Here is a 26,209-nt window from a genome sequence, read left to right as displayed (position 1 = left end):
AAAACTGCTTTTATTCAAGAAAAAAAACTATAAGAAATAAGACTTATTATGACTCCAGAAGAATTATTTGTGTTTTATAGGAAATATTGTGAAAATCTCCTTGGATTAATTTAGATCACTTGGGAAACACAATTTTAAATTAATGGGAGGGGGAAAAAATGGACTTTAACTGCATCTGTTAAAGTTTGCAGGTGTAAAAATGTGCCTTGATGTACTGGAATGTTTTAAATGTGTTATCCTACAATACAAAGTTTACAAAATAAATGAACATGGAAGATTATTTTGAGTTTAAGTTATTTAATTAGCTTATTTATGAAAACAGGGCAGCACAGTGGCGCGGTGGGTAGCACAATCGCCTCACAGCAAGAAAGTCTCTGGTTCAAGCCCTGGCTGGGTCCATTGGCATTTCTGTGTGGAGTTTGCATGTTCTCCCCGTGTTGGCGAGGGTTTCCCCCACAGTCCAAAAACATGTGGTATAGGTGAACTGGTTAAGCTAAATTGTCTGTGGTGTATGAATGTATGGTTGTTTCCCAGCGATTGGTTGCAGCTGGAAGGGCATCCGCTGCGTAAAACATATGCAGGATAAGTTTGTGGTTTGTTCCGCTGTGGTGACCCCAGATTAATAAAGGGACTAAGCCGAAAAGAAAATTAATGAATGAATATTTATGAAGACTGCAGAGTGATGCATAAAAATGACTTCGAATAATTGTTTAAACAGTTTGTGATGTATGTTAAAGTGTGCCCCCTAAAAGTAGAAGTCGCCCCTGCCCAGCCCCCCCAGTTACTGTGGTCTAGAACCGCCACTGGCTGACGGTCTTGCGTTTCATTGTAATTATTGTTATATTGTTTGTTTTGGACATGGCAGGGCCATATAAAGATGCAAACTGTTGAAATTCTCATGTGAAACTTAAAATTTCATTTAATATTGCTCTTATCCTAAATACTATTACCGGAAATCCAAACTATACTGGAAAATTAGTGTTTAAATGTCGGAGTCTAGCTGTTCTGAGCGTAATCCGAATTGAATCAGGATGAAAAAAGGCCAAAGCAACCGTATTGAGGTGGAATCCGCTACTAGCCCCCATGCTAATGCTAACCCCAAAGTGCAAGCTGCATCTAAGAAAGAGACGGCTCCAGCAAATGACAACAGTGCGGTCCTTCAAACTATTGATGCACTAAAAGATTATTTGATTGCTAAAACTGCAGAAAAGGCCATTGCACAGTCAAATGAACTTTGCAATCAAATTGACCAGCTTCAGACAGTTACTCTGACTCTGACTTTGCTAAAAGACCGAAGCAAGTATCTTGAGGAAAGGTCTCACCGCTCAAATCTCCACATTACGGGAGTTAAAGAAGGACGGGAGCAACGCAGACGTGTAACGGAATTTGTAGCTGGCGTCCTAAAAGATACCCTGAACCCCAAGAAGACTCCACTTCTGGACCAGGCACACTGCACTCTACACAGCAAACCAGTGGACGACAAGGAACCGCCACGAACCTTCGTGATTAAATGCCACTACTTTTCCGAAAAGAGGATATTTTGAAGAAAGACATTGAAATAAAGGCAATCACGACAGTACACTGGGCTGTCAAAGAAGATACAAATGTTAATGTCACTCTTCGGTTAACTTTTAAATTACCACTATAGCACATGTTCGTTGTTGTTATTTCTAGTTCTCAAGTATATTTTGTCAATAATAGGGTAGTTTTGTTTTTGTTTCAATATTGTGTTGTTTCGTGTTTATAGGTGTATGTGCGATCACCCCTTTTTTCTCTTTCCTCTCTTTCCCCCATACACCCCCCTACATACAAAACCCACAGATACCTTTTGGATGCTTCTGATAAATGTTTTTGACAGCCCTCCATAAAATGGGTGGAGTAAAGACAAACTATACCAGTTGGAATGTGCAGGGGCTAAATCATCCAGTGAAACGAAACAGGTTGTTTGTATATCTTAATTATTAAAAATCTGAAATGTTATATTTACAGGAGACACATCTGTTGAAAAAAAAGAATATTCTAAACTTAATAGAGGAGGCTATACACAAATATATCATTCTAACTTTGCAAAATTTAGTAGGGGCGTTGCTGTACTCATACATAGGAATGTACAGTTTGTTATGGAGTCAAATGTGTAGGATAAAAATGGCAGAAATGTAATAATCCAAGGTAAACTTTTTAACATGTCTGTGGTCCTGGCCAATGTGTATGCTCCTAATTGGGACAATGTACAATTTTTAAGTGATTTATTTTCAATTTTGTCTAGTCTTGACACATACAATTTAAATTAAGTTTTGCACCCTATTTTGGACCGCTCCAGCTCTTCGAGTAATTCATTAAGTCAGCCAGCACAATGTATCAACTCCTTCCTTCTGACATATGGTGTAAGTGACCCCAGGAGATTTAAATATCCATCTTCCAAGCAATTTTCCTTCTGTTTACCTGTGCATCAAACCTATTACAGGATTGACCATTTTCCCCTAGACAAGCAGTTACTTCCCCTAATGTCAGCAGTAGAGTATGGTAGTATTGTTATTACGGACCATTGTCCAGTCTCACCAAAGCTATGTTTTCCAGGCAATGTAATCTGGCGGTTTAACTCGAGACTCTTGGCAGATGACAATTTTGTCAAATTTATTGATGCTCAAATTGATTTCTTCCTTGAGACAAACAAATCCCCAGAGATAAATTAAAGCATCTTATAAAATACTCTGAAAGCAAATATGAGGACAGATTATTTCATATCAAGCTAGTGTAAATAAAAGAAAGTCAAAACGGCTTAGAGATTATGAATAAAATTAATACAATTGATCAGCTACTCTCAACATCAACTTCCAAAGAGCTCCATAAGAATAAACTTCTTCTGCAAGCGCAATATGACTCCTTGACAGACGAAAATGCAGCGGATCTCCACATAAGATCACGCCAGATTCATTGTCAACATGGGAAATGAGCTGGCAGGTTATTGTGTTATCAACTGAAAAACTCCTCAGCAGCTGGTGTTACAGCAGCAGTTAGTAAGGATGATGGCAGCATTATTACTGATCAACAGGGAATTAATGATCAATTAAAAAACTTCTATAAAACTCTTTACAGCTCTGAGGTAAACAAAATTGAACATATTGAGAGCTTTTTTTAATTATTTAGAATTACCATCCCTCTGTGATTCAGATCAGTTGGCATTAGAAGGACATATAACACCTTGTGTAGTTAAAAATGCAATCACAAAATTGAAAACCGGAAAAGCACCAGACCCTAATGGCTTCCCGTCCGAGTTTTTAAGAAGTTTATTGCCAAGCGAACACCCCTGTTGTGCAAGGTATTTGCTGAAGCTCTTGTTTCGGAATCACACCCCCACCCCCTCCATGACATCGGCTGTTTTAACAGTACTTCTTAAAAAGGTTAAGGATTCACTTAAATGTGAATCTTATCTTCCGATCACCTTACTCTGCTGTGATTATAAGATCCTGGCTAAAGTGCTGGCAATCAGAGTGGAGTCAGTCATGAGAAAGATAAATCACCCAGATCAAACTGGTTTTACTGTTGGGAGACAGTCATTTTACAACCTTCATCGCTTATTTAAATATTATTTATTCACCAAAAAATAATACTAATCCAGAGGTCCTAATTTCCTTAGATGCCCATAGGGCATTTGATAGAGTAGATATATTTATTTACAGCACTTAAAAAAATTGGTTTTGATCCTGGATTCTGTTCCTTAGTTAAAATTTTATATTCCAGGCCCCAAGCATCCATTCAAACAAATAATATAAATTCTAAAGGCTTTCCACTCTCTAGAACAACCAGACAGGGCTACCCTTTGTTCTTTGACATTGCCATCGAACCTCCTGCAACCGTATTAAGGAAGGAATTGCAAGGAATTTTCAGAGAGCGACACGAACATAAGTTCCTGCTATAAGTGGATGATCTTCTTTTTCTGTCAAATCCAGACACATGTATTCCAAAAGCTTTTACAATAATTTCAGAATTTGCAAATGCTTCTGGATACAAAGTCAATATAGCACAGAGTCTCCTTTTCTCTATTAATGATAGAGCACAGCAAATGTCCTTCCAATCCTTTCCATTTTCAGTAAGTCTGATAAATTTGTATAGTGAGTGTGACGAGCAAATATAAGGATTTGTGCAATAATAATTTCAAAACGACATTAGTGCCCAAGGACGTTTTTAGTGCTCAAGGACACCTTACAAACAGTAGGAGAACAAGAAAAGCATCAACTTTAAGAAGGTAGAGAAAATGGGAGACTAATAATACATAAAATAATGACAAAAGACATGAGAACAAGTAACAAGAAAGAAACTCATTCCTGTCTTTCAATGAGTGCTTATGTGCATTTCGAAGAACTAGGCAGCACACTCAGGGCTGCAAGATGGATTTAATTTAGTATTCTTATTATTAAAATATATCTGAATGAGGATCAAATGACTGAGTTGGTTTTTGAGAATTAAAACTAACCTGTTTGTTCCTGTGGATCTTCCTGTTTGACTGTGAATGTTTCTTCAATCTTCACATCTTCACTCTCCTCTTTAATAAACGCCATCTTTATAAAAGTGTGGAGATCAGTCGCTTCAGCAGGAGTTTTTCTCTGTGTTTGGACACTTTATCCTGTTTAAAATGAACAAAACAATAAAAATGTCCTGTTTAAAATAAATAAAACAATGAACAGAAACAAAATAACTTCTCTTCAACACTTGCTTCAACAGTTTCTTTATATGAGAGTCATTAACAAACAGAAATCAGATAAGTCTGATCAAGGAACAATAGCCACAAATGAGCTGTTTAAAACTAGTACTCCATTTCTTATATATAGTAATGTATATTTATAATGGAATGACATTACACTATTCAATCAATTAAACTTTCATTAAAACACTTATTACACATTGTTACTTTATTCAAGTATCTTCTTAATTGTTTTGTTTGTTTTATTTATCTTATTTTCTGTTTATAGCACTTTTTTGCACAAGACAAATTTCCTCTCCGAAACAAAAAGTTTATCCTATCTTCAAAAAATAGACCTCATTACTGTGAGTTTTAGTAAATAGTACTACGTTGTATAAGGGTTAAAATAATATTGTCAACAGGTACATAATTTAGCACTGAATGAAAACACTGAAACTTTAATCAATCGCTTTATATAAGGCTAAACGCTTTAAAACAAACCTTTCTCCAGTTGAATCACAGCGCGAGAGCGGCGCAGTCTTATGATGTCACAAGTCACGTCAAAATAAAAGTCTTTTTTTTTTTTTTTTTACTTTTTTGCTACTTACTCTTAGTCATGAGTCCTGACTTATTATATATAGTTTTTCTCTGCGTTTGGGCATTTTATCCTGTTAAAAATTAACAAAGCAATAAAAATGTCCTGTTTAAAATAAATAAAACTATGAATAGAAACAAAATAACTTCCCTGTAACAGTTTCTTTATATGACAGTAATTAACAAAAATAAATCCGGTAAGTCCGAGCAAGAAACAACAGCCACAAATAAAAAAATATATAGTGATGTATACTAAGAATGAAGTGAAATTATGCTATTTAATAAATTAAACCTTCATTAAGACACTTAATACACGTACGTTGTTCAATAGTCCTCTTTACTTTGAGTAAAATAGTATTATATATATATATTTTTAATATAGTATTATATATTATAATAGTATATATATAAAAAATCAAACTAAAGGGTAAACAAACAAGAAAAGTAAACAAGAAATCATTAAAATGTAAATATATATATTAATAAATATATAAATTAAAATTCAGACAATGGGCAGTGAAGCTCTGGACTGGAGAATACAGCAGACCGGGGAGCGCAGCTGAAGACCAGTCGTAGTTGTTGGTATGGAGAAAGCAGTCAGAGGAAGAAACTAATTCAACGGATAATCCAGCTTCAGAGATCCACAGCAGACACAAGTCAAAATAGGCAGTGAACAAGAGAGGACAGATCAGAGCTTGACACAACAGCACTACATTGTCGCAAGCCCCCAGTTACCAACCAAAAAGCGGCCTGCTCCACAACCACCTATGAGCCCACCTGGAAGAGCCCTCTGATTTCTGCCACACCGCCAGGGCCCAAACAACAACGCCCCATCTTCAGCTGGTGAACACAAGAGCTCTCACTGATGTGTGTCGGGGGCCTGCTTAGATAACAGTGTCTTTATCAAATGTTTTCAGAACAAGCAGGAACCCAGTGTGTCTGTAGCTTTCTCTAAGCAGATATGTGTTGTGTTACGTGACAGAAAACCAAAGACTTCTTTTGGCCGTAAAGCAAATAATTCAAATCTGGTGTCTATTAAATGTATATCTGAGACTTCTGTAGTGAAAACGACTAAAACTGTTAAGTTAGCGCTTTTAAACATCAGATCACTCAATAATAAGTCACTTTTAGTCAATGATTTTATCAACACAAATTGCCTTGATTTTATGCTTTTAAATGAAACTTGGCTAGATGACAGTTGTAGCGCAGCAGTTCTGTATGAAGCAGCTCCTTTAAACTTTGACTTTTTGAGTGTTTGCAGAGCTAATAGGAGAGGTGGAGGCATCGCTGCCCTGTTTAAAGATGTGTATAAATGTAAACAAGTGTCATTTGGTGACTATCTGTCTTTTGAATATCTGAGTATAGCACTAAAAGGATCTCCACGCATCTTACTGATCATTATCTACAGACCTCCAAAATATTCTTCAGCTTTTATTGAGGATTTTACAGAGCTGTTATCAATATTAAACCTCTGAATTTGATTATTTTAGTATTGCTGGGGATTTTAATATTCACATTGATAATCCAGAAATCAATGCTGTAAAAGAACTGATGACTGTTTTTAACACTTTTGATCTGACTCAGCATGTTCAAGGACACACACACAATCGTGGACACACTCTTGATCTACTTATAACTAAGGGTTTACACATTTCATCAACTGTTGTTAAGGATGTGGCACTATCTGATCATTTCTGTATCTTCTTTGATATATTGATCACTCCAGCTATTAAAGACAGATCTGTCTCTGTCAGAAAGAGATGCATAAATGAGAACACCAGTGAGCAGTTTATGAAGGCCATATCGCTAGCACCAAGCATATCTGCAGATTCTGTTGATTCTCTCCTTGATTTGTTTAGCTCTAAAATTAAGATAATCATAAATGACGTTGCTCCTTTTAAAGTCAAGAAGTTGACTGGCAGGCAAAAGGGATCTTGGACAAGGTCACCGAGAGTACAAATGATGAAAAGACAGTGCAGAAAAGCTGAGCGTATGTGGAGAAAGACGAAACTAGTAGTCCATTATAACATCTATAAAGACAGTCTTCATGCTTTTAATATGGAACTAAACACTGCTAGACAGACTTTCTTTTCAAGCCTTATAAACAGCAACTTAAATAATGCTCGTACACTCTTTGCAACGATAGAGAGACTCACAACCCCCCCCCCCCCCCCCCCCCCAGTCGGATTCCAAGTGAGCTCCTCTCTGAAAGCAAATGTAATGAGTTTGCTCATTTCTTCACTGATAAGATTAATAATATCAGAAAGGCAATCAACTCATCCAATCAACCAAGTTGTGTCGATATCAAACAAGCTCAACCACAACTTAAGAAATCAGACATTATGTCTGATTTCATGGCAATTAACGGCAAAATCTTAGAAGAGACTGTGCAAGCTATGAAAACATCAACCTGCAGTCTTGACACGCTCCCCACATCATTCTTCAAAACGGTGTTTACCTGGTTAGAAATGGATCTTCTAAAAGTGGTAATTGCTTCACTTCTATCAGGGATTTTTCCAACCTCACTTAAAACTGCAGTTGTTAAACCCCTCTTGAAGAAGAGCAAGCTGGATAACACCCTATTGAGCAATTACAGGGCAATCTCAAATCTCCCTTTCATTGGCAAAATCATTGAAAAAGTTGTTTTTAACCAGGTTAACAAGTTCTTAAACTTCAGGGGGTGTTTAGACAATTTTCAATCGGGGTTCAGAGCACATCACAGTACAGAGAGCGCTCTTATAAAGATAATCAATAATATACGTCTAAATACAGATTCAGGTAAAATAACAGTGCTGGTATTGTTGGATCTCTGTGCTGCATTTGACACTGTCGATCACAGCATACTTCTGGATAGGCTGGAAAACTGGGTTGGGCTATCTGGCACGGTCCTCAAATGGTTTAGATCTTACCTTGAAGGTAGAGGTTACCATGTCAGTATAGGTGACCATAGGTCGAGGTGGACACCCATGACGTGTGGAGTCCCACAAGACTAGATTCTGGCACCTCTCCTGTTCAACCTTTACATGCTCCCTCTAAGCCAAATAATGAGAAAGAACCAAATCTCCTACCACAGCTATGCTGATGACACTCTGCCTAGCCTTACTGCCTAATGACTACAGCCCCATTGACACCCTCTGCCAATGCATTGATGAAATGAGCAATTGGATGTGCCAAAACTTTCTTCAGTTAAACAAAGAGAAAACTGAAATGATTGTGTTTGGGAACAGGGATGAGGTTCTCAAGGTTAATGCGTACCTTGGCACTAAAGGTCAAACGACAAAAAATAAGGTCAAGAATCTTGGTGTGACTCTTGAGTCAGATCTGAGTTTCAACAGTCATGTCAAAGCAGTCAGTAAATCAGCACACTATCATCTCAAAAACATAGCAAAAATCAGATGCTTTGTTTCTAGTGAAGATTTAGAAAAACTTGTTCATGCTTTTATCAGCAGCAGGGTGGATTACTGTAATGGACTCCTCACTGGTCTTCCTAAAAAGACAGTCAGACAGTTGCAGCTCATCCAGAACGCTGCAGCCAGAATTCTAACCAGAACCAGAAAATCAGAGCACATCACACCTGTCCTCAGGTCTTTACACTGGCTGCCAGTTACATTCAGAATAGATTTTAAAGTATTATTACTGGTCTATAAATCACTAAATGGCCTAGGGCCTAAATACATCACAGATATGCTCACTGAATACAAACCTAACAGATCACTCAGATCATTAGGATCATATAAACTAGAAGTTCCAAGAGTTTAGTCAAAGCAGGGTGAATCGGCTTTTAGCCACCACGCCCCTCGCTGCTGGAATCAGCTTCCAGAAATGATCAGATGTGCTCCAACATTAGGCACATTCAAATCAAGACTGAAAACACATCTGTTTAGCTGTGCCTTTACTGAATGAGCACTGTGCTGCGTCCGACAGATTGCACTATCATGTTTTTCTCTTCTTCTTCATTCTTTTATATCACATTTTACCTGTTTTTAAGTTTTGTTTTTACGCATTTTTATTATTTGTTTTTATTTTACTTGTTTCTTTTATTCTTGTTTATGTAAAGCACTTTGAATTGCCATTGTGTATGAAATGTGCTATATAAATAAACTTGCCTTGCCTTGCCTAAACGCATATGATCCTAAAAGCTTATTTGGGTATTGTAAGAATGAAGATGTCTGCATATTTGTAGTGAGCTTTATTGTGGTCAAAGTTTGGATAACCAAAGATTGATCTTATTCACCTGTGACCCACCCAGTAAATATACAGACAAGTTTTTGATTAGCTGACCGGAGCAGTAACAGCACCCATTGATGTAACTGAAAAATCAAGTGAGATAAACGTGATAGCGGGATCAAATGGTAAAATACGGGAGAATCTCGACAAAAACAGCTGGGTTAAGTTGCGCCCTGGAGTTTTCCGATAATAGCTTGGTATAAAATGTATTTTATATCATCCTCTTTTTGATAGACATCATCAAACATTCTGTCCAAATGCTCAGGAGAAACCTTATCATATCAATATTTCCCTAGGCTATATGACACTTGATAGGTGATTTCCCTTTATTTAAGAGAATAGTTTAAGGATGTTGCATATTATTTGGTTATCATAAGTAAAGGAAACCGTTAAGTGTTGCAGGACATAAGAGCAAGTAATAAAATACAGCCTAGACTATAGCCTATATTTCCTTGCGCTCAGCAGCTATAATAAAGCTCTACCTTTACAATTTTTTTTTTGTATTTAACCACGTCAGACAAAAACATTAACACTTGTTTACACAGGACTGGATGACAGAAAAGAAGGTAGGATTCTGATGGTTTTACTCTCCTGAAAAATGCTCTGTTTGCACGATTTGATTAATGTCATCTTATCCAAATGCCTCATATTTAATATTTCAAAACTCTTTTGTTGTGTATTGTTTTTTGTACATATAATTTAGCTATGCCCCATATGGTCCAAAACCAGACACGTGGACAAATCTAAGCTTGTTTTTAATAACACAAATATAAATATGCATATAATAAACAATACTGCTGCTAATAATAATAACATTATAAAAAAAGCAAGTTGTTATGAATGAACTAAAAACAAGCCACCCGAGATGAAGAAGGCATGGAGGCAGCAGTTTTTATATTTATGTAGAAAATAATAATTTTTGTAATATTTTAATCCTTTGAAACATATTTGCGTGTTGCTGTAAAAACTTGCCTATTGCTACTTTGCAACAAATTTTTTGTAAAAAAAATAATAATAAAAAAAAACAAAGAAAGCTAAAGGATTAGGTTAAATTGATAAATTTAGACTACTGTATACAGTACAGGCTATTGTCATATCCAAAAGATAGGCAAAGATTCACAGCTTTGCAGTCCCACCCACATTTCACAACCTGTATGAGCCCATAAGGCCGCAAGTGCCACAGACCCTGTAGAACTTTTCTTAGCTGATCTTCTGCGTGACCTATTTAGTCATTAATAACAGCTCATTTTTTTACAGAAAGAGGACCAGGAACTCAAAAAGGGTAATTATTATACCATTCTGTCTTTCCGTTATCTCCTTTATGATTATTTGTACTGTGTTTTCCTACATTTCATGTTTTAAAATCATTTTAACTAACTTAAGAAAACAGTGGAGAAGAGGGTGAAGAAGCGCATGGTCTCCAAAATAGCGGTAATTTAATAATATAATAATATATATGTATAATAAAAAAAATATTTTCTGAAATCAACTCGGCTGGCCCGATTCCAAATTCAAGTTGTTAAACCAATTTACTGTTCCACCAAACATTATTATACACCATAGTAGCATGTAGGCTATAAAAAGGCAACATATCGACTCATGAGCACGATGATTGACATATAATATTTGTAAATAAGTGGTTGGTAAAACTTCTTCTTGGTTCACCGCAAATCTTGCCTTAAAAGGAAAGTGCATAATTTAGCCTTACCCTGAGTTTGTTTACACTCTGCCTGTATTAACATACATGCTGTATTTTAATATGGCTAATTTGGATGAACTGGCTCTAACTTTTGACAGCTTTTTCTTCTTTTTACGCGGTTATGGGCGAATTATATTTCACACGCAAGGTGACTAAAAATTTTAATTCAAATACCAAAGATACTGAGCCATTACTACAAGTAAAAAACCAAACAAAAAAACAAAACTACAATTATACTTTAAAGGAGAACATTGACATTTCGAAAAAAAAAATTAACTGATTTACAACTAAATTATTAAAAATAAACTTGCGGGACTTCATTTATGTCCTGCGGCAAAATGATTTTTTTTATACTTTTAGTGATCTGCTTGAGGTAGGTCAATTTATTTTTCTGCTTAATCAACAACAAAAACATAAGGTAAAATGTAAATGAAGATATAAATGAAAAAGCTTATTAAATGACTGTCCTAGTTCTATCAAAATAGCAAACATCTTTTTATATTTAGGCTAAAAGACTGCTTTATTTATTTATTTAGGCCTACTTATTTGTTCTGAATGTTTGTGCTTATATTTGAGTTGTCTTTTATTTCTTCAATTCTACTTTCCAAAATAAATCCTCATTGCACTTAACAAGTTTACAATGATAATAAAGCGTGTTAACAAATGTTTAATGATTAATGAAGGAATTATAATGCTTTGTATTATCGTTTCATCTTTAGTTATAAGAACAGTAGCATATTTACAGCTGCTGTATAGGCTATTTCTGTCTGTTCGCATCCCTTTGTGCCCCCTAGCGGCATATTCACAGACTGCGGTCATACATTAAAAACTTGTGCTTGTCCATTTAAGCGGCGGCGGTATATGCCATGGAGGTAATAGCCACATTGAACTCTCAACTACTGTAAATCATTCTAACATGTACAATACAGACTAAAAAAGCAGTGGCAATGGTTTGGTTATAAGATTTGTTTATGGATCTTGAAAAACCCACCAGCTTTATATGTAAGCACAGAGTACCCTTTTAGTCATAACAGGAAATATGGATGACAATGAAGGAAGTTAATGACACACAAACACCTCTCAAGAAGGTTTTCACAGCTACTGTGTTTTATCCAACAACCATTGCTCCCAAGTTGAAGAGAGACCTTCAAAATCGACCCAGGTGGGACTTGAACCCACAATCCCCAGCTCCGGAGGCTGATGCCTTATCCATTAGGCCACCAGGCCAAGTCACCACTCTTTTATCAAAGATCTCTTGTATGCCTTCAACAAGATGCCACTGCATGGAAAACTGCACTTTAGGAATTCGATGCCAGTTTGCATTCCGTCAAATAAGAACTGATGGACAAACATTTTCTTTCTGCAATCTTTCACATTCGCGTCTCTTTGGTCCTGGGGTATGGTTCTAGCGTATAGTGCGACTGGTCTTGAGAGTTTCAAATTCCAGTCAAGGCCACTCTCATTAACTTGAAATCACAACCTTTCAGCAGCTATTTTCTTGTTTGCATTTCATCATCATCCACCTAACATGAGTTTGTTAGTTGAGAGCCACGGGGTACTTGAAGTCAAGAACTCCATTACTAGAGCTTAGCATAACCTATTAGGTTTGTAATGTGACAGTGAGACTGGAGCAAGATTGGATGCATCTTAACTGAAGTGTGCAGCAAGTCTGAGAATTCGAAGCTAACCATTGTCCTCAGATAATCACACCTAAGATTTGAGTACACAAGCCAGGATTTTTTCGCACAACTTAAATGTAACCCAACAAACACAACCCAAAAAGGACTTGAATCCACAATCCCCAGCTTCAAAGGGTGATGTCTTATCCATTAGGCCACAGGGCCAATGCTAGCATTTGTTATATCTGTTGTATGACTCATGAAGTTCTTGTAACTCAGAAAGCAGCACTTTAGGATCCCTATTGCTTTCAGACGATCTGGTGTGTACACCTAATGAAAAAATAGCTTCTCTGAAGAGTTTTCTATTTTCATGTTTTTTTGACTTAAGGGTATGAACCTAGCTTTTTGAAGGTCACACTGGATTGCGCTGCACAGCCAACTTAAAAGGAACTGCATCAAAGACAACCCAGGTGGGACTTGAACCCACAATCTACTTTTAATCTAAATTAGTCGAACATGTACAATTATACCGACGAAATCGTTTGCTACCCTCAGGCAGATGGTTCTGCCGCATCCAGTCACGTACCAGCTGGCTGAAGGATAGTTTCTTCCCTCCGACTATCAGGCTGATGAACACTTAACACACCACACACAGACTCTACCATACCCCTCACTGCACACAATCAATATGTAGCATGCACTGCACTTTAAAAAATCCATACTTGAAACAATACTGCCTACAACTATGTGGACACCTATTCATTGTACACATCGCTGTCAATTTCACATTGTCGTTGTATTTGCACTGTCTGTATTTTGTACTGTCGTTGTATTTGCACTGTCATTTTTTTTTTTTGCTCTGTCGTTGTATTTGCACTGTATTACTCTGTATTTTGTGCTGTCTGGAGCCAGCACCTAAGCTTTTAACTCATCATAGCACACGTGCTGCTGATGATGTGACAATAAAATTGAGTTGATTTGAAAGAAAGTAGCGGCAATGATTCAGTTGTTAGATTTGTTTATGGATGGTTGTAATAAGGATGACAACGAAGGAAGTTAATGACACGCAAACACATCTCTAGAAGGTTTTCACAGCTACTGTGTTTCATCCAACAAACTTTGCTCCCAACTTGAAGTGAGACCTTCAAAGACAACCCAGATGGGACTTGAACCCACAACGCCCAACTCAAGAGGCTGATGCTCTATCCTTTAGGCCACTGGGCCATGTTACCAAGATTTTGTCATGGAGCTCTTGTATGCCCTCAACAAGATGCCAACGCATGGAAAACTGGATTTTGGGATCTCTATGTTTGCAACTAATGAACAAACATTTTCTTTGTGTAATCACCCACATTCGTGTCTCATTGGTCCTGGGGTATGGTTTGAGACTGGTCTTGAGTTTCAAATTCCAGACGAGGCCACTCTCATTAATATGAAATCACAACCTTTCTGCAGCTATTTTCTTGTTTGCATTTAATCATCATCCACCTAACATGAGACCATTATTTGAAAGCCACCGGGTACTTGAAGTCAAGATCTCCATTACCAGAGCGTAACGTGATTGGATAATTCACGCAAGATTGGATGAATCTTAATTGAAGTGTGCAGCAAGTCTGAGAATTTGAAGCGAACTATTGACCTCAGATCATCACGCATAAGCTTTGAGGAGACATGTCAGGATTTTTTCCATACAATTTATATGTAACCCAACAAACACAACCCAAATGGGACTTAAACCCACAATCCCTAGCTTTGAAGGCTGATTCCTTATCCATTAGGCCACTGGGCCAATACTAACGTTTGCCATATCTGTTGTATGGCTCAGGAAGTTCTTATAACTCAGAAAACAGCACTTTAGGATTCCTATACCATATTGCATTCAGACAATCTGGTGTGTACACCTAATGACAAAACATATTCTCTAAAGAGTTTTCCATTGTCATGTCTTTTTGACCTAAGGGTATGAACCTAGCTTTTGAAGGTCACACTGGATTGTGCTGCATAGCCAACTTAATAAGAAATGCATCAAAGACAACCCAGGTGGGACTTGAACCCACAATCCCAAGCTTCGAAGACTGGTGCCTTATCCATTAGGCCACTGGGCCGTTTTACTGCCTGTGAACTGTAATACGCATCCAGGGAGTTGCTGACGCACATAACAAAAAACAACATGAACAAAAAGTAGATTGGACCGGTTTCACAGAATTTTTTTGTGGCACTGCCAAACAGACAAAAAAGTAGCATCTTATAGGATTTCTTTGAAGGAATTCAATTAGAATTTTGATCATATTTTGGAACCATTCCTATAGGATTGTTTTATAGTACGATACATAAAAATCCTTTTGGATAATTTCTACAGTATTTCAATGAGATCCAATTTATATCTTAATTAAGATATGCTTTGTTTTAATAAGATATGCTATTTTTATACAATAGTTTTGAATGTATTATGCTGTTTGCTAAAGCTCACCTTCATGTACTTGAGTGTACAGTATTACTGCACAAATTTCCAAAGAAACATGTCTATACCAAAAACATATACAATGTCGCTAGACCAAACTGTGGGCTGGCCCACTCGAAACAGAAGTTCACTTTGGGCCCATAGCAAGTCCAAACAAAGTGGAGTGTATATAGCCACAATGGGCAAAGTATAGGTATACTATCTGAGTCAGAAGTATGTCCTATGAGCATGCTCTGTGGGCATTTAGTAATTAACAAAATAGTTAGGTCCCACTAATACTAAGTTGAGTCCAGGCACAAAATGTGCCTATAAGGTCCCAGTAAAGCACTTTTATACAGGGCCATTGTGGCTTTAACACAAAACAAAACTAGTTCACTTCTACTATGTAGCAAAATAGCACAATATCACTTCAACTGCATAAATACATATTTTGAAAGCATAAAGAAAAATCAGTAATAAATGAAGCATCTAAAAATATAAAGACAACATGGACTATTTTTCAAAGGTTTGGGACAAAACTGCTTTAGTTTATAAAAATGCAGATATAAAAGTAACCTTGTAAATAATTATTCCTTTTTAATATGTTAGCTTTTCCATTTGAATATGTTAAAATATAATTTATTCCAATGATGTTAAAGCTGCATTTGAGGCATTTGTGTCCTACATAAAATAATTTGAGACAAAACAACAAAACATATAAAAATATACTTAGTTAAAAGAAAAACAAAGTAAGATTTTCATCTGTGTATTTTCTCTACCATTTGTACCTTAAAGGGTCACGAAACTCCAAAACACATTTTTTGAGCTGTTGATAGCCGTATATGTGTCCCACACTGCTAAAAACACTATTAGGACACAAATATTTCACTAAAAAGTGTAAATTGGCGGTTTTTGCGTTATTTCAAGCAAATTTGTACTTCCGGTTTGAAACTAATTTTTGAAGCTGCGTCTTAACCATGAGATAATAGTGTGTATTCCAGCGTGCAGACTGGATGTCTGTGCCAGAGTGTGTCTTATTACGTCTTACAGTGCGTCTCGAAGGACATCTTTTGCATTCAGAGCTGCTTTCGTGAAGAGATCTTCGGCAACACTGCTCGAAGTTTACCATGGAGGTGAAAAGGAAGCTCCCTGACAAGGAATTGAACCCAGGCCACAGCGGTAAGAGCACTAAGTCCTAAACACAAGACCACCAGGGAAGGCCTGGCTAAAGGTTGCCCTCTAGCCTAGCTGTGGGCCTCCACCCAGGTGTGCTGCAGCTGCTCTGACAAAAATAACTCTAACGTTTGCAACCTCCTCCTGGAGAAGAGAAAGTCTCAGAGCCTGGTTCACAGTTCTTCTACGGAGGGACTGTCACATGCTCTGTGTAAAAGCATCCTATCGGCACCACAACTTGCCATGACAACAAAGCACAGCATGCGTTGAAGGAACTCAATGTTTACCGGTCCATGTCCTCTTTCCAAACAGCATGCTAATGAGCACTCCTTGAACAGTGTGTGCCAGTGGCGCAATGGATAACGTGTCTGACTGATCAGAAGATTCTAGATTCGACTTTTGGCTGGCTCGATCAGGATTTATTGCATTGCTCTCAGTCAGTGCACTGCAGTTGCAGTTTGCGTTGAAGGAACTCCATGTTCACCGAGCCGTGTCCTCTTTCCAACGACCATGCTAATGAGCACTGCTGATGCGGACTGGGCCAGTGGCGCAATGGATAACGCGTCTGACTACGGATCAGAAGATTCTAGGTTCGACTCCTGGCTGGCTCGTCCAGGATTTTTTTGCGTTGCTCTCAGTGCAGTGCGGTCGCGGTTTGCCCCTGCCGGAGTTGTTCGGTTCTACTCTGGAGTGAATCGAGTTTCTGGGGCCGCCAGCACAGAGCCTGTGGGGTGCTCTCCTGGGTTCAAAGGCTGCCCCAACCGCTCTCATGTCTTGGTCCCGTACATCCCTCAGGACTTCCAGAAGAAACCAGTACAGCCACTCTCCTGGGAAGACAGCAGTGACAGCTTGTAAACCAAAATGTTTGCTGTGAGGCTAAGGCGTTCTACTGCAGCACAGATACGCATTCGAAAAGCATACAATATTCAAAAACAAAGTGCCATCCTAAAACAAGATTGCAGTCAAAATGACCACCTCAGACAAGTGTGAGCAATGTTTCAGTCTATGTTATACGTCGGCAAATATGCCACACAGTGCAGACGCTCATACTACTGAAAAGGAAGTTACCTGACTGAGAAAGGTATAAATAGAAATCGGAGCCTGCTCCAAACGACCTGGTCAGCCCCAAGTGGGCTGTAAAAACCTCCTGGAGTTTTCATTCATTTAATGTCTGGTACAAGACACTGCGTCCAACCAGTTATGTTTGAATGTCAAACCTACCCCAATCCTTAAACCAACCTCACAGTTTCCTGCTGTGTTTTATCAACCTCCCAACCTACCCCAACTCTTAACCCAACCTCACAGTAACAAACCTCCATGTGGGTTTCATTGATTCAATGTCTCGTACATGGCACAGAATACAACCTATCGCAGTTTATTAAAATCACACCTACCCCAGCCCTAGGCCCAACCTCACGGTAACCTGCTGTGTTTTATTCAATTTTACTCCTACCCCAACCCTTAACACAACCTCTGAGTAAGCAGTTTATATATTTTTTTATTTTTATGAATGTCTACTACAGCCACATCAATCGCAAACCCAGCCTACGTGCGGCATAAGTGCCTACCACTTAGAGGTCATCCAGCCGACTTGCAGTGTAATCTCCTCCACTTGTAGGTCTCTGAGCTGCAGCAACACCTAAGGGCTCTGACACACAGACACAAAAGAAACCATTGCTTTTAACCTACTCTTGGAGAGGAGAGAGTCTCCGACCCTGGATCTCAGGTCTTCTATGGAGGGACTGTCAGGAATCCTGTAAGAGCATCCCATCCACACAACCTCTTGCCATAAAAACAAAGCAGAATGTGTGGTGAAGGAACTCCGGGTTGACAGAGCCTTGTCCTTGCTTCAAGCAATGTGCTAACAAGGTGCTGAACATAGTGACGGTGGCACAAAGGTTAGCGCTTATGACTACGGATCAGAAGATTCTCGGTTACGGAAACCAAGAAACTGTGTATGAGAGAGTGCGTAAGTGTATGAGTGGCACTTGTGCAAGCGGAGCAGGGACGTGCCAGCGATCAGAATGAACTGGAGTTTGTGCCAAGACTGGGTTTCAAGAGTGGCAGTTCCCATATGGTCTAGCGGTTAGGATTCCTGGTTTTCACCCAGGCGGCCCGGGTTCGACTCCCGGTATGGGAAGGCTTGAGTGCTTTTGCTTCTGTCCTTTTTGGTCAGCGGTCGGACTGCAGCTACATTATAGGATGTGGTTGTGGAACTGCTCCGTAAGCCTTCGATAGCTCAGTTGGTAGAGCGGAGGACTGTAGGTGGGATGATGGCAATCCTTAGGTCGCTGCTTCGACTCCGGCTCGAAGGACATCTTTTGCGCTCGAGCCGCTTTCTTGCCTTCGCCAAGTGAGTTAACCACTCCTCAAAGTTCAGCATGGAGGTGAAAAGGATGTTCCCTGACCGGGAATCGAACCCGGGCCGCGGCGGTGAGAGCGCCGAATCCTAACCACTAGACCACCAGGGAAGGTCTGCGTGAAAGGTTGGCCCCAAATCTAGCTGTGGGCCTCCACCCAGGTGTGCTGCAGCTGCTCTGACAAAAATAACTCTAACGTTTGCAACCTCCTCCTGGAGAAGAGAAAGTCTCAGAGCCTGGATCACAGTTCTTCTTGGGAGGGACTGTCACATGCTCGGTGTAAGAGCATCCTATCGGCACCACAACTTGCCATGACAACAAAGCACAGCATGCGTTGAAGGAACTCCATGTTCACCGAGCCGTGTCCTCTTTCCAACGACCATGCTAATGAGCACTGCTGATGCGGACTGGGCCAGTGGCGCAATGGATAACGCGTCTGACTACGGATCAGAAGATTCTAGGTTCGACTCCTGGCTGGCTCGTCCAGGATTTTTTTGCGTTGCTCTCAGTGCAGTGCGGTCGCGGTTTGCCCCTGCCGGAGTTGTTCGGTTCTACTCTGGAGTGAATCGAGTTTCTGGGGCCGCCAGCACAGAGCCTGTGGGGTGCTCTCCTGGGTTCAAAGGCTGCCCCAACCGCTCTCATGTCTTGGTCCCGTACATCCCTCAGGACTTCCAGAAGAAACCAGTACAGCCACTCTCCTGGGAAGACAGCAGTGACAGCTTGTAAACCAAAATGTTTGCTGTGAGGCTAAGGCGTTCTACTGCAGCACAGATACGCATTCGAAAAGCATACAATATTCAAAAACAAAGTGCCAACCTAAAACAAGATTGCAGTCAAAATGACCACCTCAGACAAGTGTGAGCAATGTTTCAGTCTATGTTATACGTCGGCAAATATGCCACACAGTGCAGACGCTCATACTACTGAAAAGGAAGTTACCTGACTGAGAAAGGTATAAATAGAAATCGGAGCCTGCTCCAAACGACCTGGTCAGCCCCAAGTGGGCTGTAAAAACCTCCTGGAGTTTTCATTCATTTAATGTCTGGTACAAGACACTGCGTCCAACCAGTTATGTTTGAATGTCAAACCTACCCCAATCCTTAAACCAACCTCACAGTTTCCTGCTGTGTTTTATCAACCTCCCAACCTACCCCAACTCTTAACCCAACCTCACAGTAACAAACCTCCATGTGGGTTTCATTGATTCAATGTCTCGTACATGGCACAGAATACAACCTATCGCAGTTTATTAAAATCACACCTACCCCAGCCCTAGGCCCAACCTCACGGTAACCTGCTGTGTTTTATTCAATTTTACTCCTACCCCAACCCTTAACACAATCTCTGAGTAAGCAGTTTATATATTTTTTTATTTTTATGAATGTCTACTACAGCCACATCAATCGCAAACCCAGCCTACGTGCGGCATAAGTGCCTACCACTTAGAGGTCATCCAGCCGACTTGCAGTGTAATCTCCTCCACTTGTAGGTCTCTGAGCTGCAGCAACACCTAAGGGCTCTGACACACAGACACAAAAGAAACCATTGCTTTTAACCTACTCTTGGAGAGGAGAGAGTCTCCGACCCTGGATCTCAGGTCTTCTATGGAGGGACTGTCAGGAATCCTGTAAGAGCATCCCATCCACACAACCTCTTGCCATAAAAACAAAGCAGAATGTGTGGTGAAGGAACTCCGGGTTGACAGAGCCTTGTCCTTGCTTCAAGCAATGTGCTAACAAGGTGCTGAACATAGTGACGGTGGCACAAAGGTTAGCGCTTATGACTACGGATCAGAAGATTCTCGGTTACGGAAACCAAGAAACTGTGTATGAGAGAGTGCGTAAGTGTATGAGTGGCACTTGTGCAAGCGGAGCAGGGACGTGCCAGCGATCAGATCAGAATGAACTGGAGTTTGTGCCAAGACTGGGTTTCAAGAGTGGCAGTTCCCATATGGTCTAGCGGTTAGGATTCCTGGTTTTCACCCAGGCGGCCCGGGTTCGACTCCCGGTATGGGAAGGCTTGAGTGCTTTTGCTTCTGTCCTTCTTGGCCAGCGGTCGGACTGCAGCTACATTATAGGATGTGGTTGTGGAACTGCTCCGTAAGCCTTCGATAGCTCAGTTGGTAGAGCGGAGGACTGTAGGTGGGATGATGGCAATCCTTAGGTCGCTGGTTCGACTCTGGCTCGAAGGACATCTTTTGCGCTCGAGCCGCTTTCTTGCCTTTGCCAAGTGAGTTAACCACTCCTCAAAGTTCAGCATGGAGGTGAAAAGGATGTTCCCTGACCGGGAATCGAACCTGGGCCGCGGCGGTGAGAGCGCCGAATCCTAACCACTAGACCACCAGGGAAGGTCTGCGTGAAAGGTTGGCCCCAAGTCTAGCTGTGGGCCTCCACCCAGGTGTGCTGCAGCTGCTCTGACAAAAATAACTCTAACGTTTGCAACCTCCTCCTGGAGAAGAGAAAGTCTCAGAGCCTGGATCACAGTTCTTCTTGGGAGGGACTGTCACATGCTCGGTGTAAGAGCATCCTATCGGCACCACAACTTGCCATGACAACAAAGCACAGCATGCGTTGAAGGAACTCCATGTTCACCGAGCCGTGTCCTCTTTCCAACGACCATGCTAATGAGCACTGCTGATGCAGACTGGGCCAGTGGCGCAATGGATAACGCGTCTGACTACGGATCAGAAGATTCTAGGTTCGACTCCTGGCTGGCTCGTCCAGGATTATTTTGCGTTGCTCTCAGTGCAGTGCGGTCGCGGTTTGCCCCTGCCGGAGTTGTTCGGTTCTACTCTGGAGTGAATCGAGTTTCTGGGGCCGCCAGCACAGAGCCTGTGGGGTGCTCTCCTGGGTTCAAAGGCTGCCCCAACCGCTCTCATGTCTTGGTCCCGTACATCCCTCAGGACTTCCAGAAGAAACCAGTACAGCCACTCTCCTGGGAAGACAGCAGTGACAGCTTGTAAACCAAAATGTTTGCTGTGAGGCTAAGGCGTTCTACTGCAGCACAGATACGCATTCGAAAAGCATACAATATTCAAAAACAAAGTGCCAACCTAAAACAAGATTGCAGTCAAAATGACCACCTCAGACAAGTGTGAGCAATGTTTCAGTCTATGTTATACGTCGGCAAATATGCCACACAGTGCAGACGCTCATACTACTGAAAAGGAAGTTACCTGACTGAGAAAGGTATAAATAGAAATCGGAGCCTGCTCCAAACGACCTGGTCAGCCCCAAGTGGGCTGTAAAAACCTCCTGGAGTTTTCATTCATTTAATGTCTGGTACAAGACACTGCGTCCAACCAGTTATGTTTGAATGTCAAACCTACCCCAATCCTTAAACCAACCTCACAGTTTCCTGCTGTGTTTTATCAACCTCCCAACTTACCCCAACTCTTAACCCAACCTCACAGTAACAAACCTCTATGTGGGTTTCATTGATTCAATGTCTCGTACATGGCACAGAATACAACCTATCGCAGTTTATTAAAATCACACCTACCCCAGCCCTAGGCCCAACCTCACGGTAACCTGCTGTGTTTTATTCAATTTTACTCCTACCCCAACCCTTAACACAACCTCTGAGTAAGCAGTTTATATATTTTTTTATTTTTATGAATGTCTACTACAGCCACATCAATCGCAAACCCAGCCTACGTGCGGCATAAGTGCCTACCACTTAGAGGTCATCCAGCCGACTTGCAGTGTAATCTCCTCCACTTGTAGGTCTCTGAGCTGCAGCAACACCTAAGGGCTCTGACACACAGACACAAAAGAAACCATTGCTTTTAACCTACTCTTGGAGAGGAGAGAGTCTCCGACCCTGGATCTCAGGTCTTCTATGGAGGGACTGTCAGGAATCCTGTAAGAGCATCCCATCCACACAACCTCTTGCCATAAAAACAAAGCAGAATGTGTGGTGAAGGAACTCCGGGTTGACAGAGCCTTGTCCTTGCTTCAAGCAATGTGCTAACAAGGTGCTGAACATAGTGACGGTGGCACAAAGGTTAGCGCTTATGACTACGGATCAGAAGATTCTCGGTTACGGAAACCAAGAAACTGTGTATGAGAGAGTGCGTAAGTGTATGAGTGGCACTTGTGCAAGCGGAGCAGGGACGTGCCAGCGATCAGAATGAACTGGAGTTTGTGCCAAGACTGGGTTTCAAGAGTGGCAGTTCCCATATGGTCTAGCGGTTAGGATTCCTGGTTTTCACCCAGGCGGCCCGGGTTCGACTCCCGGTATGGGAAGGCTTGAGTGCTTTTGCTTCTGTCCTTTTTGGCCAGCGGTCGGACTGCAGCTACATTATAGGATGTGGTTGTGGAACTGCTCCGTAAGCCTTCGATAGCTCAGTTGGTAGAGCGGAGGACTGTAGGTGGGATGATGGCAATCCTTAGGTCGCTGCTTCGACTCCGGCTCGAAGGACATCTTTTGCGCTCGAGCCGCTTTCTTGCCTTCGCCAAGTGAGTTAACCACTCCTCAAAGTTCAGCATGGAGGTGAAAAGGATGTTCCCTGACCGGGAATCGAACCCGGGCCGCGGCGGTGAGAGCGCCGAATCCTAACCACTAGACCACCAGGGAAGGTCTGCGTGAAAGGTTGGCCCCAAGTCTAGCTGTGGGCCTCCACCCAGGTGTGCTGCAGCTGCTCTGACAAAAATAACTCTAACGTTTGCAACCTCCTCCTGGAGAAGAGAAAGTCTCAGAGCCTGGATCACAGTTCTTCTTGGGAGGGACTGTCACATGCTCGGTGTAAGAGCATCCTATCGGCACCACAACTTGCCATGACAACAAAGCACAGCATGCGTTGAAGGAACTCCATGTTCACCGAGCCGTGTCCTCTTTCCAACGACCATGCTAATGAGAAAAATGAAAAGCATACAATATTCAAAAACAAAGTGCCAACCTAAAACAAGATTGCAGTCAAAATGACCACCTCAGACAAGTGTGAGCAATGTTTCAGTCTATGTTATACGTGGGCAAATATGCCACACAGTGCAGACGCTCATACTACTGAAAAGGAAGTTACCTGACTGAGAAAGGTATAAATAGAAATCGGAGCCTGCTCCAAACGACCTGGTCAGCCCCAAGTGGGCTGTAAAAACCTCCTGGAGTTTTCATTCATTTAATGTCTGGTACAAGACACTGCGTCCAACCAGTTATGTTTGAATGTCAAACCTACCCCAATCCTTAAACCAACCTCACAGTTTCCTGCTGTGTTTTATCAACCTCCCAACTTACCCCAACTCTTAACCCAACCTCACAGTAACAAACCTCCATGTGGGTTTCATTGATTCAATGTCTCGTACATGGCACAGAATACAACCTATCGCAGTTTATTAAAATCACACCTACCCCAGCCCTAGGCCCAACCTCACGGTAACCTGCTGTGTTTTATTCAATTTTACTCCTACCCCAACCCTTAACACAACCTCTGAGTAAGCAGTTTATATATTTTTTTATTTTTATGAATGTCTACTACAGCCACATCAATCGCAAACCCAGCCTACGTGCGGCATAAGTGCCTACCACTTAGAGGTCATCCAGCCGACTTGCAGTGTAATCTCCTCCACTTGTAGGTCTCTGAGCTGCAGCAACACCTAAGGGCTCTGACACACAGACACAAAAGAAACCATTGCTTTTAACCTACTCTTGGAGAGGAGAGAGTCTCCGACCCTGGATCTCAGGTCTTCTATGAGTGGCACTTGTGCAAGCGGAGCAGGGACGTGCCAGCGATCAGAATGAACTGGAGTTTGTGCCAAGACTGGGTTTCAAGAGTGGCAGTTCCCATATGGTCTAGCGGTTAGGATTCCTGGTTTTCACCCAGGCGGCCCGGGTTCGACTCCCGGTATGGGAAGGCTTGAGTGCTTTTGCTTCTGTCCTTTTTGGCCAGCGGTCGGACTGCAGCTACATTATAGGATGTGGTTGTGGAACTGCTCCGTAAGCCTTCGATAGCTCAGTTGGTAGAGCGGAGGACTGTAGGTGGGATGATGGCAATCCTTAGGTCGCTGGTTCGACTCTGGCTCGAAGGACATCTTTTGCGCTCGAGCCGCTTTCTTGCCTTCGCCAAGTGAGTTAACCACTCCTCAAAGTTCAGCATGGAGGTGAAAAGGATGTTCCCTGACCGGGAATCGAACCCGGGCCGCGGCGGTGAGAGCGCCGAATCCTAACCACTAGACCACCAGGGAAGGTCTGCGTGAAAGGTTGGCCCCAAGTCTAGCTGTGGGCCTCCACCCAGGTGTGCTGCAGCTGCTCTGACAAAAATAACTCTAACGTTTGCAACCTCCTCCTGGAGAAGAGAAAGTCTCAGAGCCTGGATCACAGTTCTTCTTGGGAGGGACTGTCACATGCTCGGTGTAAGAGCATCCTATCGGCACCACAACTTGCCATGACAACAAAGCACAGCATGCGTTGAAGGAACTCCATGTTCACCGAGCCGTGTCCTCTTTCCAACGACCATGCTAATGAGCACTGCTGATGCGGACTGGGCCAGTGGCGCAATGGATAACGCGTCTGACTACGGATCAGAAGATTCTAGGTTCGACTCCTGGCTGGCTCGTCCAGGATTGTTTTGCGTTGCTCTCAGTGCAGTGCGGTCGCGGTTTGCCCCTGCCGGAGTTGTTCGGTTCTACTCTGGAGTGAATCGAGTTTCTGGGGCCGCCAGCACAGAGCCTGTGGGGTGCTCTCCTGGGTTCAAAGGCTGCCCCAACCGCTCTCATGTCTTGGTCCCGTACATCCCTCAGGACTTCCAGAAGAAACCAGTACAGCCACTCTCCTGGGAAGACAGCAGTGACAGCTTGTAAACCAAAATGTTTGCTGTGAGGCTAAGGCGTTCTACTGCAGCACAGATACGCATTCGAAAAGCATACAATATTCAAAAACAAAGTGCCAACCTAAAACAAGATTGCAGTCAAAATGACCACCTCAGACAAGTGTGAGCAATGTTTCAGTCTATGTTATACGTGGGCAAATATGCCACACAGTGCAGACGCTCATACTACTGAAAAGGAAGTTACCTGACTGAGAAAGGTATAAATAGAAATCGGAGCCTGCTCCAAACGACCTGGTCAGCCCCAAGTGGGCTGTAAAAACCTCCTGGAGTTTTCATTCATTTAATGTCTGGTACAAGACACTGCGTCCAACCAGTTATGTTTGAATGTCAAACCTACCCCAATCCTTAAACCAACCTCACAGTTTCCTGCTGTGTTTTATCAACCTCCCAACTTACCCCAACTCTTAACCCAACCTCACAGTAACAAACCTCCATGTGGGTTTCATTGATTCAATGTCTCGTACATGGCACAGAATACAACCTATCGCAGTTTATTAAAATCACACCTACCCCAGCCCTAGGCCCAACCTCACGGTAACCTGCTGTGTTTTATTCAATTTTACTCCTACCCCAACCCTTAACACAACCTC

General features: G+C 41.5%; 3 protein-coding genes and 18 non-coding genes across 22 annotated transcripts in view; 12 read left to right on the top strand and 9 right to left on the bottom strand.

The window, feature by feature from the left end:
* Positions 1–5,212, bottom strand: part of LOC137491231 (uncharacterized) — a 498,327-nt gene extending 493,115 nt beyond the window's left edge. Inside the window, exon 1 of the mRNA XM_073947821.1 lies at positions 5,183–5,212. The gene's annotated coding sequence lies outside the window, so the exon portion shown is untranslated. The remainder of the gene's footprint in view (positions 1–5,182) is intronic.
* Positions 1–26,209, bottom strand: part of LOC137491238 (uncharacterized) — a 1,025,816-nt gene that overhangs the window by 233,382 nt on the left and 766,225 nt on the right. The window lies entirely within an intron of this gene.
* Positions 1–26,209, bottom strand: part of LOC101886704 (uncharacterized) — an 847,011-nt gene that overhangs the window by 54,577 nt on the left and 766,225 nt on the right. The window contains exons 1-2 of one of the 2 annotated variants that reach the window (XM_073947802.1): positions 5,183–5,212; positions 4,475–4,624 (exon numbers count right to left, since the gene is read on the bottom strand). In XM_073947802.1, the coding sequence (XP_073803903.1) occupies positions 4,475–4,559 (85 nt within the window). In that variant the 5' untranslated portion in view covers positions 4,560–4,624; positions 5,183–5,212. Of the gene's footprint in view, positions 1–4,474; positions 4,625–5,182; positions 5,213–26,209 lie in introns of those variants that run through there. The other variant, XM_073947801.1, reaches the window with a different exon arrangement.
* Positions 12,356–12,428, bottom strand: trnar-ccg (transfer RNA arginine (anticodon CCG)). The gene has a single exon. It is a non-coding gene; the product is annotated as a tRNA-Arg (tRNA).
* trnar-ucg (transfer RNA arginine (anticodon UCG)) lies at positions 14,853–14,925 on the bottom strand. Its single transcript has one exon. It is a non-coding gene; the product is annotated as a tRNA-Arg (tRNA).
* trnar-acg (transfer RNA arginine (anticodon ACG)) lies at positions 16,972–17,044 on the top strand. The gene has a single exon. It is a non-coding gene; the product is annotated as a tRNA-Arg (tRNA).
* Positions 18,502–18,573, top strand: trnae-uuc (transfer RNA glutamic acid (anticodon UUC)). The gene has a single exon. It is a non-coding gene; the product is annotated as a tRNA-Glu (tRNA).
* Positions 18,662–18,748, top strand: trnay-gua (transfer RNA tyrosine (anticodon GUA)). Its single transcript is given in 2 exon segments — positions 18,662–18,698; positions 18,713–18,748. It is a non-coding gene; the product is annotated as a tRNA-Tyr (tRNA).
* Positions 18,833–18,904, bottom strand: trnae-cuc (transfer RNA glutamic acid (anticodon CUC)). The gene has a single exon. It is a non-coding gene; the product is annotated as a tRNA-Glu (tRNA).
* On the top strand, positions 19,203–19,275 carry trnar-acg (transfer RNA arginine (anticodon ACG)). The gene has a single exon. It is a non-coding gene; the product is annotated as a tRNA-Arg (tRNA).
* Positions 20,738–20,809, top strand: trnae-uuc (transfer RNA glutamic acid (anticodon UUC)). The gene has a single exon. It is a non-coding gene; the product is annotated as a tRNA-Glu (tRNA).
* trnay-gua (transfer RNA tyrosine (anticodon GUA)) lies at positions 20,898–20,984 on the top strand. Its single transcript is given in 2 exon segments — positions 20,898–20,934; positions 20,949–20,984. It is a non-coding gene; the product is annotated as a tRNA-Tyr (tRNA).
* On the bottom strand, positions 21,069–21,140 carry trnae-cuc (transfer RNA glutamic acid (anticodon CUC)). The gene has a single exon. It is a non-coding gene; the product is annotated as a tRNA-Glu (tRNA).
* Positions 21,439–21,511, top strand: trnar-acg (transfer RNA arginine (anticodon ACG)). Its single transcript has one exon. It is a non-coding gene; the product is annotated as a tRNA-Arg (tRNA).
* trnae-uuc (transfer RNA glutamic acid (anticodon UUC)) lies at positions 22,969–23,040 on the top strand. The gene has a single exon. It is a non-coding gene; the product is annotated as a tRNA-Glu (tRNA).
* trnay-gua (transfer RNA tyrosine (anticodon GUA)) lies at positions 23,129–23,215 on the top strand. The gene is given in 2 exon segments: positions 23,129–23,165; positions 23,180–23,215. It is a non-coding gene; the product is annotated as a tRNA-Tyr (tRNA).
* Positions 23,300–23,371, bottom strand: trnae-cuc (transfer RNA glutamic acid (anticodon CUC)). The gene has a single exon. It is a non-coding gene; the product is annotated as a tRNA-Glu (tRNA).
* trnae-uuc (transfer RNA glutamic acid (anticodon UUC)) lies at positions 24,573–24,644 on the top strand. Its single transcript has one exon. It is a non-coding gene; the product is annotated as a tRNA-Glu (tRNA).
* Positions 24,733–24,819, top strand: trnay-gua (transfer RNA tyrosine (anticodon GUA)). The gene is given in 2 exon segments: positions 24,733–24,769; positions 24,784–24,819. It is a non-coding gene; the product is annotated as a tRNA-Tyr (tRNA).
* Positions 24,904–24,975, bottom strand: trnae-cuc (transfer RNA glutamic acid (anticodon CUC)). Its single transcript has one exon. It is a non-coding gene; the product is annotated as a tRNA-Glu (tRNA).
* Positions 25,274–25,346, top strand: trnar-acg (transfer RNA arginine (anticodon ACG)). Its single transcript has one exon. It is a non-coding gene; the product is annotated as a tRNA-Arg (tRNA).

This window comes from Danio rerio, chromosome 4 (genome assembly GCF_049306965.1).
Source record: "Danio rerio strain Tuebingen ecotype United States chromosome 4, GRCz12tu, whole genome shotgun sequence".
Classification (NCBI taxonomy): Eukaryota; Metazoa; Chordata; class Actinopteri; order Cypriniformes; family Danionidae; genus Danio; species Danio rerio.
Note: the sequence above shows the minus strand (reverse complement) of the source record. Positions and strands in the feature narration are given on the sequence as shown.